The 18,792-nt window shown below is 44.6% G+C and overlaps 2 protein-coding genes across 2 annotated transcripts in view; both read left to right on the top strand.

The window, feature by feature from the left end:
- Positions 1-3,672: 3,672 nt before the first annotated feature.
- On the top strand, positions 3,673-4,993 carry LOC120958960 (coiled-coil domain-containing protein 43). The gene is made up of 3 exons (XM_040382055.2): positions 3,673-3,976; positions 4,219-4,431; positions 4,504-4,993. Exons 1-3 carry the CDS (start codon positions 3,815-3,817, stop codon positions 4,741-4,743), a joined length of 615 nt encoding a protein of 204 aa, XP_040237989.2. The 5' UTR covers positions 3,673-3,814; the 3' UTR covers positions 4,744-4,993.
- Positions 4,994-5,369: 376 nt separating this feature from the next.
- LOC120957315 (nuclear receptor coactivator 2) overlaps positions 5,370-18,792 on the top strand; it is a 124,649-nt gene continuing 111,226 nt past the window's right edge. The window contains exon 1 of the mRNA XM_049609513.1: positions 5,370-8,119. The gene's annotated coding sequence lies outside the window, so the exon portion shown is untranslated. The remainder of the gene's footprint in view (positions 8,120-18,792) is intronic.

The following is an 18,792-nucleotide window of genomic DNA, read 5'->3' as shown; positions in this document are numbered from 1 at the left end:
GAAATATTTGGTAGCCCTGAAAAGGACTGTTTAAGTGGTTGTTGGGAGGTGGTGTTGCGGTGTTCCACAGAGCGGAAACATATTCTAACGGTCAATGTGTTGATCGTTATTCGCTATCACTTCCTCACAGCGTAGGGCCATATCGCCGATGAGGTTACGGCATTCGCTTCTGTCTATGCGTTTCCACATAGCTATGCAGCGTCTCCATAGCGAATCGGCAGAACGTGCATGCTTGTTCTTAAGCTGACGCTTGACTACAGATTCTCAATCGGGTTGAGGTCTGGACTCAACGCAGGCCACGGTAGAACTTGCACATCCTCGTTTGCCAAAAAACATTTAACTAATCGCGATGTATGCTTTGAGTCGTTATCGTGCTGAAAGATATAATGCTCTTCGTCTGCGAATTTTTGTCGGGCGTGTGGCAACATCTTACGACGTAGTATGTTTCTATACCCTTCCGAGTTCAGTGTCCCTTTGATACGGAACAAAGGACCCGGGCCGTGCCAGGAGAAGCAACCCCACACCATTACGTGGCCGCCTCCGTGCTTTAGGGTTTTTATAGTATTTTTTGGATGATACGCCTGTTTAGGAAGGCGCCAGGCGTATTTAGTGCCGTCCGAACCATCCAGATTGATTCTGGACTCATCCGAAAAAAATATTTTGCTCCACCAAAAGATGGATGCAGCTAAATGCTCTTCGGCAAACCGAATGCGCGCTTCTACGTGGTGCGGCATTAGCTTACGAACCTTTCGTGGTTTCCGGGCACAGAACCCACCGGCGTGTAAACGGCGCGACACCGTTTTCGCCGAAACTTGCAATCTAAGCTCCTGCTTAATACGATTGCAAGTTTTGAAAGGGTCCGCCCTGATTATCTCAACCATCTGCGCGTCAACGTCAGCCGTTGTTTTTCGCGGACGACCTGTGGATTTACCCGTAGCCTCGCTACGAATGGCGTTGTCCACAAACGTCCGCGAACGGCCGAACGCCTTGCAGATGGTTTTGATAGGCACGTTCTCAAGATACAAACCCTGAATATGTTTCCGCTCCTCTGGAGTGCAGTGCTTTCCGCGACCCATGAAGAACTTGTGGAATTTTCAAATCGCAAACTTTCACAATTACCACTGAATGAAGAATGAAGCGCAACACGGTTTGGATCTCTTTTTATACTACCGAAAAACGCTGCCGTTACTCAAAACTCAGATAAGTAGCGCACCACAAATGCGAGTATAAAAGGCAAACAAACAGCGATTGCAAATTCAGTACGCCTCGAACGTTAGGCGAAAGAACTCCGCAGGAGCCAAAGCCTCTCTAAACCATACTAACAACAACATACGCCTCGATCTGTTGGCGATAAGAGGCCAACGAACTCCGCAGGAGCCAAAGCCTCTCTAAACCATACTAACAACAACAACAACTGTTGGCGATGACACACCTATTGCACGCAAAAAAACACAAAACAATTTTTTTTCCTATCTTTTTGTCCACCGGTGTACCTATTTTCGGCAGGGTAGCTAAAAACGTGAAATTCTGCACAAATGTGGTAAAAAATTTCACAAAACACAATTTTGTAGTGAAAGTGTAATTATTTGATATTCACATACGAAGTTTCACCACCGACAAACCGACGTGACACTTCGAACAAAATGAGCTGCAAAAGTTGTCTCCTTATTTCAAATGAAAATGCGTTAAACACTAGCGCCATCTCTACAATGATTCGCTTACTACACTGACACAGAGAAGAATCTGCTAAATGCCCTTTTTGTTTTTCTTCGCAAATTCCAATGCGTATTGTTTATGTACTTCTCACATCTTTTGCATTGATTTGGAAACTTTTAAAATGATTTTCCTGGGTGTTTTGTCCAAAAATTCTCACAAAATCTTGCCTCACACTTCCTTCGCAATTTGTATTTAGAAAAGTTGTTTACATCGAAGCAGCAGTGAACAGAGCTTACTTTGACAGAAGTGATCGCCTCACTGGTAAATGACAGTAATTTCATGTGGGACACTTTTGTAACGCCAGTGTCACGTCGGTTTGTTGGTGGTCATATTATGTGTCGATATACGCATTGTAGTGTTCTGATAAATTTTTAAAGAAATATTCAGCCAAATCCAAGGTGTGTTATTGTTCCGAGTTTCGGCACAGCTGACTTGTATTCGCGCTGCCGAAAATAGGAACACAACCTGCCGAAAATTGGAACAAACTGCCAAAAATAGGAGCAATAGCAATGTTTGCATTTTTACGAATATTTATGAAAAGGGGCTTTGAACCGGCAAATAGAAAATAGTGTAACATATTATGATAGTTTATCAACCAGAATAACATCACTTTCATGAAAAATAATAAAAAATGTTTATTTGTGAGCAGTTTTTGTGAAACTGCTGCACTACCCAAGCGCCACAGATTAAGCTTAAACGACTAGAAAATTGAATATCCATAGAAAAAAATGAAAGCTCCACAGCTTCATTGGTTTGATCAATAGATGGCGTATTAAAACTGATTATTATATTGCTATCCTTTTCTTGCAATGTGTTTCGACAAGTTTCATCTTATCATGACCTATATAGCCTTCTTACTTTTCGAGCAAAAATCTATATGAATGGTCGTGTGGTCACCCAAGCGCCACAGATTAAGCTTAAACGACTGGAAAATTGAATATCCATAGAAAAAAAATGAAAGCTCCACAGCTTCATTGGTTTGATCAATAGATGGCGTATTACAACTCATCATTATATTGCTATCCTTTTCTTGCAATGTGTTTCGACAAGTTTCATCTTATCATGACTTATATAGCCTTATAACTTTATGAGCAAAAATCTAGATGAATGGTCGTGTGGTCAGATACGTGGGTATCAACACCAACGACCATTACTCAAATCTTACTTGCTTCAGTGCTGGTGGTTTCCGTTGGAGTTTAGTATTTAAACAATCGTATCGCCGTTCTAGTTCTAGCGATGCATAACTTCAATGCGAAACCATACAACAGTACAGAGGAAATGAGAAAGCTCTCCTCCAAGCGATGAAGCTCAACTGGTTGGGGTATCCCACCAACAGAGAGTGCCACCAGCTTTTTCGCTATTTTTAGAATGCATGAGTCGTTTGCCGTCTGCTAAACAAGTCTTTCTATATTCCGTTTAGGTAGAGAACTTGAGTCGTTTAGAAGCCGTTTAGTGGTCGTTTAGTGGATTTGTGGCACTTGGGTAGCGTGCCGAAAACGGGTACAGTTACCTTACTATAATTCCAATATCTTTATCTGTTGGGTAAGCTTAAACCGCGGACAGCGAGATTCAAATTCAAATTAAAATGATTTTCTTTGACGAGCAATTCTCGGAATCCCCACAACTGACATTTTTTACTTATTATGAACATTGAATTTTAACGGATAAAATTTTGAATTCAAAACACATGCAGCATTTTTCAAGTGCCAGGCAAACAAATGTGCATCATCGCGATAAGTAACAAACGAGGATAGCGATCCTTAAAACAGCATCCCAAGCGCCACAGATTAAGCTTAAACGACTGAAAAATCAAATATCTGTGATTTTCGGTATAATTAATGGAAAATCGGCAGTTTTAAGGCGGTCATCTGTGAATCGGTAGGCATATAAAAAATCGGTAGGAATACAGATAAATCAGTATATCTGGTCACTCTGTGTACACGCCAGCAAACTGTCATCGATGTCAACAAAGACAATGTGTGTGTGAGCCGAACAGAAGTTCACACAAGTTTTCACAAAATATCTTGCAGGACGTTGAATTGAAAAAAGAAAATTAGCAAACACTCTGAAATAGGTTAAGCGCAATCCTGCCGACGAAATGGCTGCGGTGGACGAGTTCAACAGTTGGCTTAGCTCGAAGCTACGTGCATCGAAGGCGGACGTGAGCGTATTCGGTTCCTACATTACCGGCATCCTGGAAGGGGACGAGAACAACGAGGAAAAGGTGGAAGCTCTCGAGGGCATCCTGGGCGCTATCATTGTACGTTTGCGATTCCCCGACCAAAGTGTACTCATTGCATGCCGCGGTGTCGTGCGGAGGGAGCGGGTGTATCCTGAGTGTGTGGCCTCAGGAATGGGACGGTCCATTTCGTGTGCATGTCAGAGCGATCGTGTGATTCGGTATAAATTTAGCAAAACAACTAACGCATCGGCTATTTCTGTCCCATGTCATCCCAAATGCTGCTGGTGCTGCTGGCGAATGTCTCACTGTGCACGAATTAGGAAACAGATCTGGAACCGTTCATCAACGAAATCCTGGACAAGTGGAACATTTGCCACAGCCAAGAGTCGGCCGGCGCGTCGAAACCCAAACTAGACGTGGAGGTGCAATTAGCCAAGCTATTGGAGGGACAAAAGCTAGCGACTAAAGTCGAACGAGAGTACACCGAGGAGGAACGACGGATCAAGGAACAGATACTTATGCAATACAGTCAGGTAGGAAGGCTCATTTGAAGCATCTTGGAACGGTCAAAATATTACCAACATTTTCCGCCCTTTTGTTTGCAGCTCTCTGAAAGTGAACCAGACGAAGAGGACGAGGAAGGGGCGACCAGCTCCGATCCGAAGCTGGTGAAAAATACAAACTTTGCCGACGTGCAGGCACTGGCCCGGGAAAAGCGGGAACAGGCGAAGTTAGAAAGTCAGTTGAAAAAGGAGAAGGACAAACAGGACCGGGAGAAGCAGCGCCAGCTGCGCGAGGAGAAAAAGGAAAAGCGCAAAACCGTCAAGGGCGAACGCCGGCGGTAGCGCCCTGTCGCTGGAAGCGAAGGAACGGCAGACCGATTCCTACCTATTGTTTCGATTGCTCCTGCGTGTGTCGACTGGTCGGCTGGTTGGCGGCTGGCGGCTTTCTAGCTGTGCAGGCAGCCACAACCAACGCCGCGTGCGATGCTCAGCAAGAAGCGCGAAATGTCTGCTCATTGCTCTAACTTTACAAATCCCTCCTACAAAATAAACGCATAGCCAAGCGGTGCATTTGAAGCAAATGCCCACGAAAGTTGTTGAGTGGTAGAATAACATATTAAAATAACATATCACTGCAACCATTAATATGGTTTGAGATGAAAAAGAAACTACCCATAAGTAAAATATAATCGAGCCCTAGACAAATTTTCATTCTTTTTATGTATGTGTTAATTACGGTAAATTGCATCGCATGCGATATGCCTCATTTTAAATTAAAATACGATAGCAATTCCTAAACGAAGTGATTAACAAAAGTTACGGAAGAAGTCTTAAAAATGAAAATCAACTCCCTAATTTTAAAAATTACTGCTCGAAAGCGCCCACTGTGCGCCCGCATTGCTGTCAGCTGCTCGACACGGCCACGAAACGTCAAACGCTGCTCGATCTAATCGTGCACGAAAGCTCGACTTTACCGTACTGCTCATTATCGGCCATATTCGTTTTGATTTCGTCGTCGTCGTCGTCGTCGCCGTCGTCGTATTTGTGCTCCGCGTAGATTTGTGCATTATTGCTGGGACAAATAGTTGATTTCCAACATAAAAAAGTGGTGCGTTTCAATTGCGAACTGTTTACCCGTCCCGTGCGTGCAGTGCACTTGGCAGCAGCAGCAGAAACTCGACCAGAAAACAGTGCGAACATTTTCGGTGTGTTGAGAGTTTTGTGTGTGTGTGGAATCGAACGAAGCAAGAAGCAGCAGCAGTGGTGGTGCAGAGCAAAGCGAACGCAGCAAAGGAGAAAAATACACTTTTATTCTACGCGTTTCGCTGACGGGTCGGAATTTCTTCGCAGTTCATTTGACGCACTGCATTGTCCCGGACAGCAGCCATCCTCCTCCTCCCTCCCTGCGGACAGCAGGATTTGCATCCATCGAAGCTTTGCCTTGGACACGGCTGTGGGTTGTGTGAGTTTTGCAAAACACACCCCCTCCCACTGTGGACAGACGGACCAACGACAGAGAGAGAAAGAGAGAGAAGGACAAACACGCAGCAGTGAGATAGATGCTGCCCTGAAACGGAAGGTTGCTGATTTTTATTACCAAAACAACAGCAAAACTCGCCCCTCCGGACCGCCGGAGCTGACCGACAGCGGGACGGTAGTGGCGGGCTAGTGGTGGTGGTATTGCGAGTAAGAAAATATCCTTGCGCTGCTTCGCTCATCTCATTACCTCATCCTCAACGTGTGTGCGTGTGTGTGTGCGCGTGAACCGCAGTGTGTTGGTGGTGTGTGGTGCACGCACATTCTCTGCGTTTTGCACCCCCCTCCCTCTTCTCCATGGAGCACAAATTGCGCAAGTAGCGACAGAGAGTGATCGGTGCGTGTGTGAGTGTGTGTGTTTTTGTTTGTTGGTGTGTGCTACCTCCTCTACGTGCGTTTCATGGATGCGTTGGTGAGCCACAAACAAACCCTGTGAGCGCGACGACGAACAAAATACTACGAACTACCTACGAGAAGACGACAGGTTGGGAGGCAGTGTCCCTCTAGCGAGAGAAGCATTTTAGTGTATCCATTTAATTGCAACCCCCCCCCCCCCCCCCCGCTCCTCCGCGTACTTCCCTCGAAAGTGCGGCCCAGCGCCCAGCCCAGCAGGTAGTACTGCAGGTGAAACAAAGTAGGCTGAGTGTGTAATTATTTATCCGATATAGCCCTGCCCCCTCCCGGCCTTACATAGCCCATAGCATAGCAAGCGGCACGCACACAGCGAAGCGAGCAGACTGCGTGTGCGTGTGTGTGTGTGTGTGTGTGAGCCTGTTCACCATTGCGTTATGTTTGGTGCGCCCCTAGGCCCGTGCGACGCTGGCGCTGCCGTGAAGGGACGGCGGTGGTGAAAACACACACATTTGTCCGGGCGGGCGGGCGGGCGGTGGCGCATGTGATCACATGTGATCACACGCCAGGCGAAAAATGTGCTGCTCGACGCGCATGATAATGATGGAAATGACGCTCGGGGCAGGACGCCGCTACGACGAGCAGTGGAAGCTGCGGGGCGACAATCGTGACGACAAGGCTGCCGCGGTAGGGTGGTGGTAGAGCTCTGGAACAACCTTTATGCTGGAACGAACGTACACAAACACACCCTTAAACTAAGCAGCGATTCGGGGGTTGTTCCCTTTTCCAAACAAAAGCCGTGCCTCGTTGGGCGAAATAGAAGGATACAAATGAAAAGATGAAAAACGTTCCAATCTATTGATCGTGACGTGATCGTGAATTTTCTATGTGTGTGTGTGTGTGTTGCCGTGATACGAAACAGTGCGTGTGTGTAGAAACAGGTAGAAGGTTGGGGCCTGAAAGTGCGTGCAGAAGTAACAAGAAAACAGGTGACACAAGGGTGGAAAAAGAAGCGTGATCGTGTGTTTTTATTATTATTATTATTGTGTCCTCACTGTTCCGCGCACTCACATTTGCACGGCCGGAAAACGTGTATGTGTGTGTGGCTGTGTGTGAGTGTATATCGTCACCGATAATATTTATGTTTTCACTTGCATCCCGTGCGTGAAAATGCTGCACGAGTGTCGTTCGTATGTGTGAGTGCGCATTAGTGTACGTTTTACCCGTGACGACTAGATGGATGCATTGTGCCGTGTGCGTGCGTCGTTCTAAACTGAAGGCGTTGTAGGTGTATTAGTTGACGTAGTACGGTGTGCAGTGCCGTCAAGAATTAAAACACAAATAAAGGAGGGGCAAAAGTGCAAAACAAAAAACAACGAAAACAGTGATAAGTTTAAACCTGTTTTGACAAGAAATTACTCTAATTAATCTCTACGTGCGTGTGTATGTGTGTTTCTGGTGTGTGGAACCTTTATTTGTGTTTACTGCGTGGTGCGCGTCAGTGTACGTGTGTTTATGTGTATGTAAAAAGTCTTCCGCAAACAAACAAAAACAAACGGATAACAAAGGTGCGTATCCTCTTGTGCAGATTGTGGTACTTTACGATCACCCAAAAAAAAAACCCGTGTAGTGTGTGTCTGCTATTGTTTTCGTGAGACATAATTTACATTTGTCTTTTTGTGTGCGTGAAGTGTGTGTGTGTAACAATCACGATTAAACGATTAAACACATAAGCACGTCAGTTCGCACGTGTGTAAGCTCAGGAAAGGAGATCAAAACCATCTCCCATCCCCCTTTTTCCTGTGGAATAGCATGCAAATAGATCGTAAAGGTAAGTGGAAATAAGCACCAAAATAAATTAGGAGAAAACATAACTAAACTTGTGTTTTTAGAACTTCAAACTTCCCCCCCACTGTGTGCGTGAATCGTGATTTTCAAGGATCCGCATCGCGCGCACACACCAAAACAGTCTATTTTCAGTGACGTTCGTTTATTTTTTTTTCGTGTGTTATTATTTTTGTCGCTAGTCTGTCACGCACACCACTTCCAAACAGGCCCCTTCTCCCTCCAATGTATAGTGTGTCGTCCCTGCAACCCCCTAATCCAGTTAGCCCGTGATGGATTGGAGAGGGGAGGAGGAGTGAAGCAAAGTATCGTCAGCACACTGGTGATAGATTTGCGACGAATCATCTGTGTGCGTGTGTGTGCGTTTGTGTGTTGACAGTAATTAATTTTCCAACACCAAAGCAGGCGGCTGGGGGGCTGGCTTTTAATTAAAGCACAGAGGGGGAAGAGGGCGGTGCGCAACAGTGGGAGTGGGAAAAACTTTCTCTCCTTTCCCGCCGCCGCCGCCACCAGCCCTTAAAGTCGATCGTCGATCGGGTGACGCAGGTTTTTCCTCCACACATGCTTACCTGCCCTAACACCGCACAGCGCGCACACCGACATATACACAGGTATGGCGGCATTTCACGGCTAACAACGGCTCCGTCGATCGATTTGTGTGCCCGCTGTGGTGATGTATTTGGATGGTGTGTGTGTGTGTGTGTCTGTTTATTTTTTCCACCACACAACTTTTCCTCCCATTTTCCCTTTTGCTTTGCGTTGTACAGTGTGCGCCGTGATATCGCGTGAGCCCTTGTCTCCGTGTGTGTGTGTGTGTGTGTATTAGTTGGGAAGTTTCAATTTTGTGTGTTTGCTTTTATGCTGAGTTTTGGTAAAGTGCGCTGGCGGTGGATGAGCGCCGCACAGGTTATACAATTTTTCGTTTCGAGCACTACAAAAAGCTCTGTCTCTTTCACTGACATCGCCAGCGCTGGCCACCGCGGTGTGTGCGTTTTCGAGCAGTTTCCCTCCCCCCCTCCTTCCCCCTCCCGTTTGCGCGAGATTGTTTGCGAAGGACTGATGAGAATACCCAAACAGCCAAGGAGGATGGTTGCCGCTGTCGCCCGCCGGTCGTGTGTGTGTAGGTCGTGATTTTTATTGCCTGAGTGTTCCTCTCTCTTTCTCTCAAGAAGCTTATTTTTTGGCAACAGGAATTAAAATAAAAGTGCATTTATTAATTGGTGTGGCGCTTTTAAATGGCCCGAAGGATGAAACATATTTTTCACCCCCCTAAATGCAGTACAGACCAGCTTAAGGCGAAGCATAAATGTGCATAAATTGTGAAGAAGCAAATACATCATTTGGGGTGTGTTGTTGTTTCTCAAGTCTCTTTTTTTACCTACCGTTAATTATTTTTATTATTAGTAGAAAAGTGCTTGATCTCACGCTTGCATCATTATTATGAAAAGAAAACTTAAACTTGCTTTAAATTAAAACTGCTGGCCAAAACACTGTTTGATCGTTATTAAAGCGACCTCCGCTCGCTCTCTGGTTGATAATGGTCAGCCGGTTCTTCTCTCTTTGGTCAAATGTTGGCACTTACTACGCTTACTTTCCTAAACATTGTTTTGTAAACTTTTTTTTGGCTTATCATTCTACTGGGTTGCGGAGAGGTGGTGATACCGTCAACGGGAGGAGGGTCCAAAGAGTCTTCTCCCATTACGTACATTCATGTGTGTGCGTATAGCAGTTGTGTGTGTGGGGATGAAAAATTGTGCGGGGAACAACTAAAAAAGAATTACGTAATTTACCTAGCAACATACCAACACAGAACCGGTTGCGCGTTGGCATGTATTATTTTGCCCGATGCTTTTTCGGTGAGCTCCTCTCTGCCGCTGCTGGGGTATGCAATATGTGTGATGTGGTCGAATTCTGCAGCGCGCAACCCCTCTTGCAACAACCCCTAACACCACTACATGCACGTGTGTGTGTGTGTGTGTGTGTGTGTGTGTGTGTGTGTATGTGTGTGTTGCTTGCTCTTTTCCCCGCCTGCTGCTCGACGGGGCTGCTTCTCTCGCTCGCTCGACCGACTCGAGCATAGCGAACTGTGTGCGGTGAGTGTCCCCATCCGGTGAGCAGCTGAAAGCGGGATGAGTGCAGCACTCATCGCGCCACTCACGGGTTTATGCTGGCTTGGAACAACAAGTACACAACACGCGCTACAACACACCGAGCCCCGCCGTCGATCCATCGATTACGGTTTGATTGTCGCGATCGTGGGGTCTGTTGCCGGTTGCTGCCAGGGGGAGAAAAATCTATATTGTTTTTAAAGTAAATTTTTGGACGCTCTCACACAACTGTTTCAATTATATCGGTGAAGGCCATCCACGAAAGTAGCGGCCCGCTACAGCGCAACACGCCCGGCACATTTAGAGTGAGAGATGTTGGACGTGCATGTTTAGGTGGTAGTGTGACAAAAACGGGGTTTAAAAATAGGTTGCATTTTCAAAGACGCAGATGCGTGTGTGTTTAAAGTTTTCGAAGCGCGAAAATAAATAAATAAAGAACCTTCTAGCACACACGCACACACACGCACACCTATGCCGCCCACACCTGCCGCGCACCCGATGGAATTGCAACAATCGCCCCAACACCCCCAGCACCCGTTGGTCAGCATCAGATTTTTCCTTCGTGTCAGCTGTTTTCTGCCTCAAGGTGGAATTTTCACTTTCCACCGTCGGGCTGACTTCCGCACAACACATCTTTTTGGGTGCGTGTGATTGTTTTTGTCCGCGCCCCTCCCTCTCCCCCGTCTCAACCCTCTCCAATAACGGCTCTTTTTTCCTCTGCTTCCTTGCTTCCCAAAAATACACCGCGAGACATCTTCAGCACGCATTCAGCTGTTTTTCGCACTTTTCCGGAAGGTCCAAATTTAGCTCACCGAGACACACAAACACACATACGCATCAAAATCACTGTTGCCTTCTTTTCAGTTTTCTCTCCAAACAGTCTCTGGGGGAGGTTTGTTTCACTTTCCTCACCGTTCCTCCCACCACAAAGCGTGTTGGGCATCACTGCACATTTGGGGTCGGGCGCAACACCGACGGCTGGCATTGGCACTGTTTTTTTCCAGGTGACCAGGAACGCCCCACATGCCCAACTACAACAACAGCGCGTCCAAAAGTATGTGTTGGTTTGTGTTGGTTTTTGTGCACCCTACTCCCCGCCCTCATGAGACCCAAAATGCTTTATGCTAATTAATATGATTAATTAGCTAATGGGGGAGAAGGGCGATGTGTGTATTAGGTGTGTTTGTTCTGTGCACGTGGGGCACGGGGTACGGAAGGGGTAGATGCTCCATGGTTGCGCTGTACTTTGATTCAGAATTCGCACGGTTGGTTAACATTTCTGAGAGTCTGTTTTGTTTTTATTGCTGCTGGTTCAATGCATTTTGAAGGGCGACATATTTTAAATTTTGACACATGAGTCGTTAGACATGCGTCGTGGGGCATTCCCAGGATTCGTCATCATTGAATCTAAATTGATATTTTAATTGGAATTTTTTATTCAATTTTAGATTCAGGTTCTACATGATGCACATTTCAAAGAGAAACTTGTAAGGAAGGAAAATGAGCTTGAAGATTTCAACCATTTTTGTATCGTTTTCCTATAATAAGGCCTTCTCTTTTTCCTATCAACGAGCTGAAATTCAATCGTTCATGAGCTAACCTGATCGCGCCTGCTACGAATTCGCGTTTCTTTAGATATTTTTCAGGCTAAATTAATCTAGGCTAAAATACTGAAGTACTGAAGCTGTCTGTAACTACTCCGATCTGAATTCGGCTATTGGGGCCCTTTCCGTTTGAAGCTCGTAGGCTGAAATTTCAGCCTGTCAGCTGTGTGCACTGTATAGCAGTTTTCGAGCAGCTATCTAAGTGAGTATAATATACAGGTGGGTTTATCCCAAGGTGTATGAATTTAGAAGGCTGATTTTTATCGCTTCTGCTTCTGAATGAAGATTGTAAGAGTGTTTCGAGTATTCGTCAAGCCTCCAGAAAGCTCGTTGGAGCAAAAGTTTTCACTCGTTCTGTCAAAAAGTGATATTCAAATTTGGTTATAAAAAATGCTATGAGACCACCTGGACTACATACACTTTGGACTACGCACCTTGGGATAAATGTAAACAAACCCGTGTTTTCGAGCAGGTACTCGAATCTAATTCTAGCTTTTAGCCTAAAATTTTCTAAACTGAAAATCGCAGGCTAGTTTTTTGTGTGGTTTTGTATGGATTGTTTACATGATTGCAGCCTCCAACTGTTAAACTCCATACAAAAAACTAACTAGAATCGTGAAGGCCCCCATTTTTAGTTTCGGATTCGGTCTCCGACAAAATTCGAAACACTAATTCTGCCCATAGTCGGAGTCGTCCAGAGTCATTCGCAGTCATTCGGAGTCGTTCATAATCATCTAGAGTTGTCCAGAGTCGGCTGGAGTCGTCCAGAGTCGTCTGGAGTCATCCGGCGTCACTTGGAGTCGTTCGGAGTCAGAGTCGGCCGGAGTCGACAGTAGTCAGAGTTATTCGGAGTCGTCCAGAGTCGATGGAAGTCAACTGGAGCCGTCCGGTGTAATGGTCTTATGATCAGGCATTTCATTTCGTTGTGTTTTTTGTCTTTCTTTTTGCGTATGCAATTCGTATACAGGCCTTCGTTTCTAAGACTGACTCCGGGCGACTCCAGACGATTCCGGATGGCTCTTTATGACTCCGAGCCATTCTGGGCGATTCCGAGCGATTCCGGACGGCTTCAGACGATTCCGAGACGACTCCGGATGGCTCTGGACGACTCCGAGCCACTCTGGGCGATTTCGAGCGATTCCGAACGGCTTCATAGGATTCCGAGCGACTCCGGATAATGCAGAGCGGAATTACCTGCCGGAGTCGATTCCGAAATTATCGGAGACGGATCGGAGTCGACTACGGAGTTAATAATAATAATAATAATAATATCAGCTAGTTTTGCTTGTAGTTTTGTATGGAGTGTTGACATTATTTCAGCCACCAAGCAAAACAGCTGAATAGTATAGTAAAAGCCCCCAACCCCGTTTTCTATTTCAAGCTAAGAAGTTTCAGACTGTCAGTCAATTTTTATCAAAAAAATTCAATCATTCATGAGCTATCCTGATGAAGCCTGCGCCGAATCGGATTTTTAACATTTTTTTAAGACAGAAATAATCTATGCTAAAAATCTGAGGCGTAATTTGGCGTGTGGTTTTGTATGCATCATTGACATGATTTCAGCCACCAACTGTCAATTTTCATTCATATCTATCAGAAAATCCTCCAATTTTAGAAAAAACTTATCAAGTTTTCCAAGTCAGTTTCGAATGTAGACGTTGTTGTTTACTGCGTGCAAGATGTTAATCCACATCAATTTTTGATATGTCATATCCATCGTAGTTTTCAATTTCTTCAGCATGATTTTCAACACGTCTTAAGCTGAATTGAGTTGGACAGTTCTTTTCAATCATGTGTAAGAACAGAAATTTCTTTATGGAGCAAATACACCATTCGACAGCTATTGAAAAACATCTTGGAGGGGGTGAATAATTATGTGCACATTTGAAAGTGACTTGGAACACCCTGTAATAATGTATTACTAGTTCATTTAATATTCCTGATTCCGTCTCAACAAACCACATTCCAAGGTGATTTGTTTTCAGAGATGTAGTCTTAAACATAAACTTTTATCAATTAAGAATAAAAAACACATTATTGTATGTATAACTAAATTTTATATCCATACACTTCAAATTGCATCAAACATCTCAAAATGTTCTACGGAATACAAAACATAGCCAAGATCTGTTCATTTCTCACGAAGAATTAAATTATAGTTCAAAGTTTTTAGAAACATCTTCAGCTTTTCATACACGCTGTTAAAGCTTGTTTCAACTGTTCCAAGTGACCGTTTACCCGGCGAAGAGCTCCACTCCACTTTCCTACTATACGATCCCAGACACACCAGGCCTCATTGATATTCCAGCAGCTGGCTAAACAACATACACACACACACAAACACTATTTCTTTATTTGGGTCAATGTGATGAGAAGTTACTGCCTAGCGCGTTTGATTGTTGTAGACTACTGGGGCTTGGTAGTCAGGCGTGTGTGCTGTAAGGGTTTTTCCTAACAACCTCCGAAATGGCTCAAATTATGCTGCTGCTGTTGCTGGTGCTGCTGCTGGTAGCCAGCATCGAGCAGCAATCGTGTATGTTCCGTGGCTGACAGCGAAGGTGAGTAACAGGTTGTACAATTGTTATTTAGTGTGTGAAGGGCGTTCGCCGCTTTAGTTCATCTTCCATTCATGGATCATTCCAGCACTTGAGGAATGTTGGACAAATGATTCGAGCTTGAAATAATGCGGCTTACATTTTCGTAAACCAGCTTCTCTGTGTGTAGGGCTAGAAGACACAGAACTACTCAGTGTAGCCGGCTCCCGTACTGGCAACGTTCACCTGCTCCAGAGCGGGTATGGCATTATGCATAATATTAAACCAATCCCTCCCGACCGGAATGAAATAGATGTTCGGTATAACTTCATCATCATCATGATCACCGTCGTCGTCAGCATTTGCTACCGGGTCAAAAGTGTGTTCCTGCTTTGCGTCTTCCCCCCAGACGGGTGCTCGAAACAGGAAACAGGCCACCGTCGTCATGCGTGCACAAACGACGCGACGAGCGACCCGGGGCTCAGTCAGTCAGTCGGTTCATTTATTATTTCGTGTGTCCGGAGAGCGTTTGATGGCCGATGTGGTGTGTGTCGTAAATTCAATTTGGGCAATTTTTATATCCCGCTTCTAAATATGGTGATCAGAGGGGAGCCGAATCACAAAAGAGAGAAGAAAAAACGCCGCGAAAGAAACAGAAGACGCAAGACTATCGATCATCATCGACTCTGGTGAGGGAGAGATCCGTCTTTCGTTGTTTTTTTGTCTTCGCTCGATTCGGTTTTTGTTTTATCGCTGGATTATTTGTGGTGATTTAATTTGCCAACTCTCCTCCTGCGGCAACTCTGGCGAACTTTTTAATTATGGTAATCTTTTATTGGGCCGGTGTGCTGCTGCTGTGGCTACAAGAACTACACTAATATATAGCATTCTGACGAAGCACGAGGTTAGATCGGGCTTAGATCGAAACGTATATTATTATATTACATTATAGCCACAGTTCCTCCACATGTGCAAATGTGTTGCATATTGACGTTAATTTCAAAGCTTGCTGCCAACCCCGGTCCTGGTCTTGATCGATTTGGTGCGATGCCTTAGGCTGTGGCGCGTATTGATTTGTTAAAAACACCTTTACAGTTGTGTTGCAAGTCAGTCCGCGGCTTGCTTTTCCAGCCCACACTTCCGCTGTTTGCCATTGCTTAGTTTCGTTTTCCGTTATTGGTTCCTCAGTCTTCCTTCTCTCTCTGTGGTGCTTTCGGGCGCGGTGGGGGTAGGACCACCTCCCCGAAAAGGAACCGAATTTATAATTAAATAATTAAGGAAATAATACAATAAAACTGCAATCTAATAAGAATAAATCATTTTCTTCAACCCATTCGATCACAGGAACCTTCTTCGGAACTCACCTTTAATGCTTCCCTTGGAGTAGTTCTATTCCTCTTCTGTTGCTATGATCTTTTCGCGGTTTGGCTTCATTCTCAGTTCCCAAAGTCTAGCAGCTGCGTTTTTTTTGGATTGTTGTTTTTGTTCTGTAGCGCGATCACTTCTTGACGCTGGCCAACGGAGAGTATGGTTTTATTTTTTCACCTTTATCCTACCACCCTTGCAGGTCTCTTCTCTTCCCCTCTTTCTATTTCAATTTCATCTAACCTCCTCCTCCCTTGCACTGCAACGTGGATCGATCGTTGCACGGTGTTGCTGCGGCAAAGCATCGCATGCTCTCTCGCACGGTTTGATGAGCCGTTTTCTTCCAGCCCTGGAGCGCAGCAATTCACATCTATTCGGTTCAATTTCGCCTCCTCCTTCTCCTTTCCGTATCTGCGCTCTGCTCTGCGTTGAAGCGAATAGCATTCCCGGCCCTGGTGGAGATGGTGGTGTTCCCTACCTTACACCCCCATATAACTCTTGTTGCTCCCTCCCATGCGCTGCCATGATTCACTCTGTGTGGCTTTTTGGCTTTGGTTGTTTTATTTGCCCGCTTTCAAAACTGCCACCATAAATAATATTAACATGCGCATTCGATTCACGCCGGATTCCGGCAGCGCTGCTGCACGCCGCCACACACCACTCCGCGACCTGTCGTCAGGGGGACTGTGGCAGATCGTCCCTGTAAGTGTGTGTGTTTCGGGTAACGTATTTTTTTTTGTTTTTCTTTATTGCTTAGCAAATTTTTGTGCTACTAAACTTTTTTTTGTTTGCATCTCTGCTTGCCGGATCCTCCTCTCCTGGGTGCAGCAGCGTCAGTGTGTGATGCTTCGTTGTTGTGTTTAGGGTGGATTTCGGCAATTTGGGAATATAACACAAATGCCTTCAGTTTTGGACCGCGAATTCGTGGAATAAAAATCCCTAACTGAATGTTCTATGCGGTTTTTTGTTGTTAATGTTGCTGCTGATGTGTTGAACCCATCCCCCGTCAGGCGATTGTTTTATGGTCTTAATTATTTTTCCGTTGTTGTCACGGAATGATGTTTGAGATGGGTTCGAATATTTGGATGTTGGGTGGGGTTTTTTTTGGGTTTTTGAGGCTGATGGCATTGCACAAAATGGCTGCGGTTCTTTATTGGCTCACTTTTGTTTTTGTATGATTTTTCTAATGTCTATTAATATATAATTAGTTTATATTAAAGGCAACTTTATATTTTGCTGCTGATTTTTGTTGTTTTATAATTGCTCGTTTTTATTGCAAGCATTATTGTTTTGCTTTAAATTCAATCAATCTCTTTTTTATTAAACATGCGAGATGTTATATATAGATAAATGTAACCTGTTTATCTTTTCGTTTCTTGTTTTAGACTTGATCACTAAGCAAGTTTAAGCAACAGTTGTAAGATCAATAAATGAGTTGATTTAACCATTTTTATCAAAAGCTTTATGCTTCAAAAGCTTTATTGCTTTATGAAGCTGTATGCTTCATACAAGCTTTTGTATTTTGTTTCAGTTATCTTTGTCCATTTTTGGAAAATTTATAAATGTATTTGCTTTAATGATCATTTATTTAAGCAAATTGCTTCTACGAATTTTAGTAATGTTTTTTAGTCATCTTTGTGCAATAATTACTGAATTATAAACAATCAAAGATCAACTTCTTTATACATGTGAGACTAGATTTGAAATTTAAATCTATGAGAGTTTTGAAAAAAGTATCATTGATTTAGATTTCAGATTGTTTGATTTGTTTTGACTCTTTGTGGGTGTAATCCAATTCTTAGAATTCGTATCTTGATTAAATATCAGTTTATTATTTGATTTAATTTTTTGGGTCAGAAGTGGCAAATGTTCAATGGCTGGAGGGTTTTAGAGGTCCTTGTACGTTTAGAACACTTTCTGATCACTTTTAGGCGTTATAGCATAATCTGTCAACTTCGATTCATTACTTAATGTCATACAGAATTCAGAAGGTATTAATTGAACGATGTGAAAAATCCTGTAAAAAGAAGAGAGTGATAAAATTAAGCAAGAATCACGGTCACCAGTCTACAATTACCATTTTCAAAAGATTCAGCAAATTGCAAATAACACAGAAATTTCAAATATCACAATGATTGAGAATCCTATAATTTGCTGATTATTTAAAAGTTTGCTATACAAATTATCAATCGCACTTCATCGACGGCCAGCCGGCGGGGCTATGATGGCCAAAAAGCGCCTTGAACGGTGCAGCAGCGCCCCCGGTGCAAGCGCACACAATGGTTCTAAATGTTAAACGATCCATTTCCCAAAACCTTCGGTGGCAGACACAGGGTCAAAGCCAACGTCAAGAACACGCAGCAGCAGCATATGGGAAATTGGCCGAAAGGTAGCATGCACCACCAACACATCGATACCGTTTTGCCCCGCTGAAATCGCTGAAACATGCCCTTCTAATCTTTGGCGGCCGTGCCCGAACCGGGTCGTGTGTGTGTGAGTTGTGTATGTTTGCTGTCCGTCAGTGTAAGTAACGCTGTGCTGCTTAGTTGCACCGTACGCGCTCCACACGCGATTAGACACCGAAGCACATCGGAGACGACGGGCAATAACGAAACATGTGTGTGCGCGCAGATAGGCCAAGACGGGGGAGGAAGACACCGTGGGCTGCTTGGTGTGTGCCCTCTGGATGCGAAATGAAGCGAAAAGCAATGCTGCAAAGCGAACGAACGGTCGTGTCTGTGTGTAGCAGCGGCTCTTCTAGCGCGTTCTCTCCACCGTGTGTGGTGGAAGTTTTGCCAGTATTTATTTACTTACGTGTCCAATCCACGCTGTATGTTATTACGGCAGTGTGTTCTGTTGCTCGGCCTGAAATTCCACCCAGCATAGGACTCCTCCCGGGTCTGCTTTCTGTCCGGGTTGTGGTGCCTGTGTGTGTTTACAGCCTGCTGCTGTATTTCTATTCCACTTTAGCGATCTTTTCCCGAGGCTCTGCTCTGCTAAAAGGCTTGTGGCAAAGTGGTGGTGACCGCATGTCAATGGCAAAAAAAA

This window comes from Anopheles coluzzii, chromosome 3 (genome assembly GCF_943734685.1).
Source record: "Anopheles coluzzii chromosome 3, AcolN3, whole genome shotgun sequence".
Lineage (NCBI taxonomy): Eukaryota > Metazoa > Arthropoda > Insecta > Diptera > Culicidae > Anopheles > Anopheles coluzzii.
The sequence above is the reverse complement of the archived record's forward strand: the minus strand, read 5'-3'. Positions and strand labels throughout refer to the sequence as shown.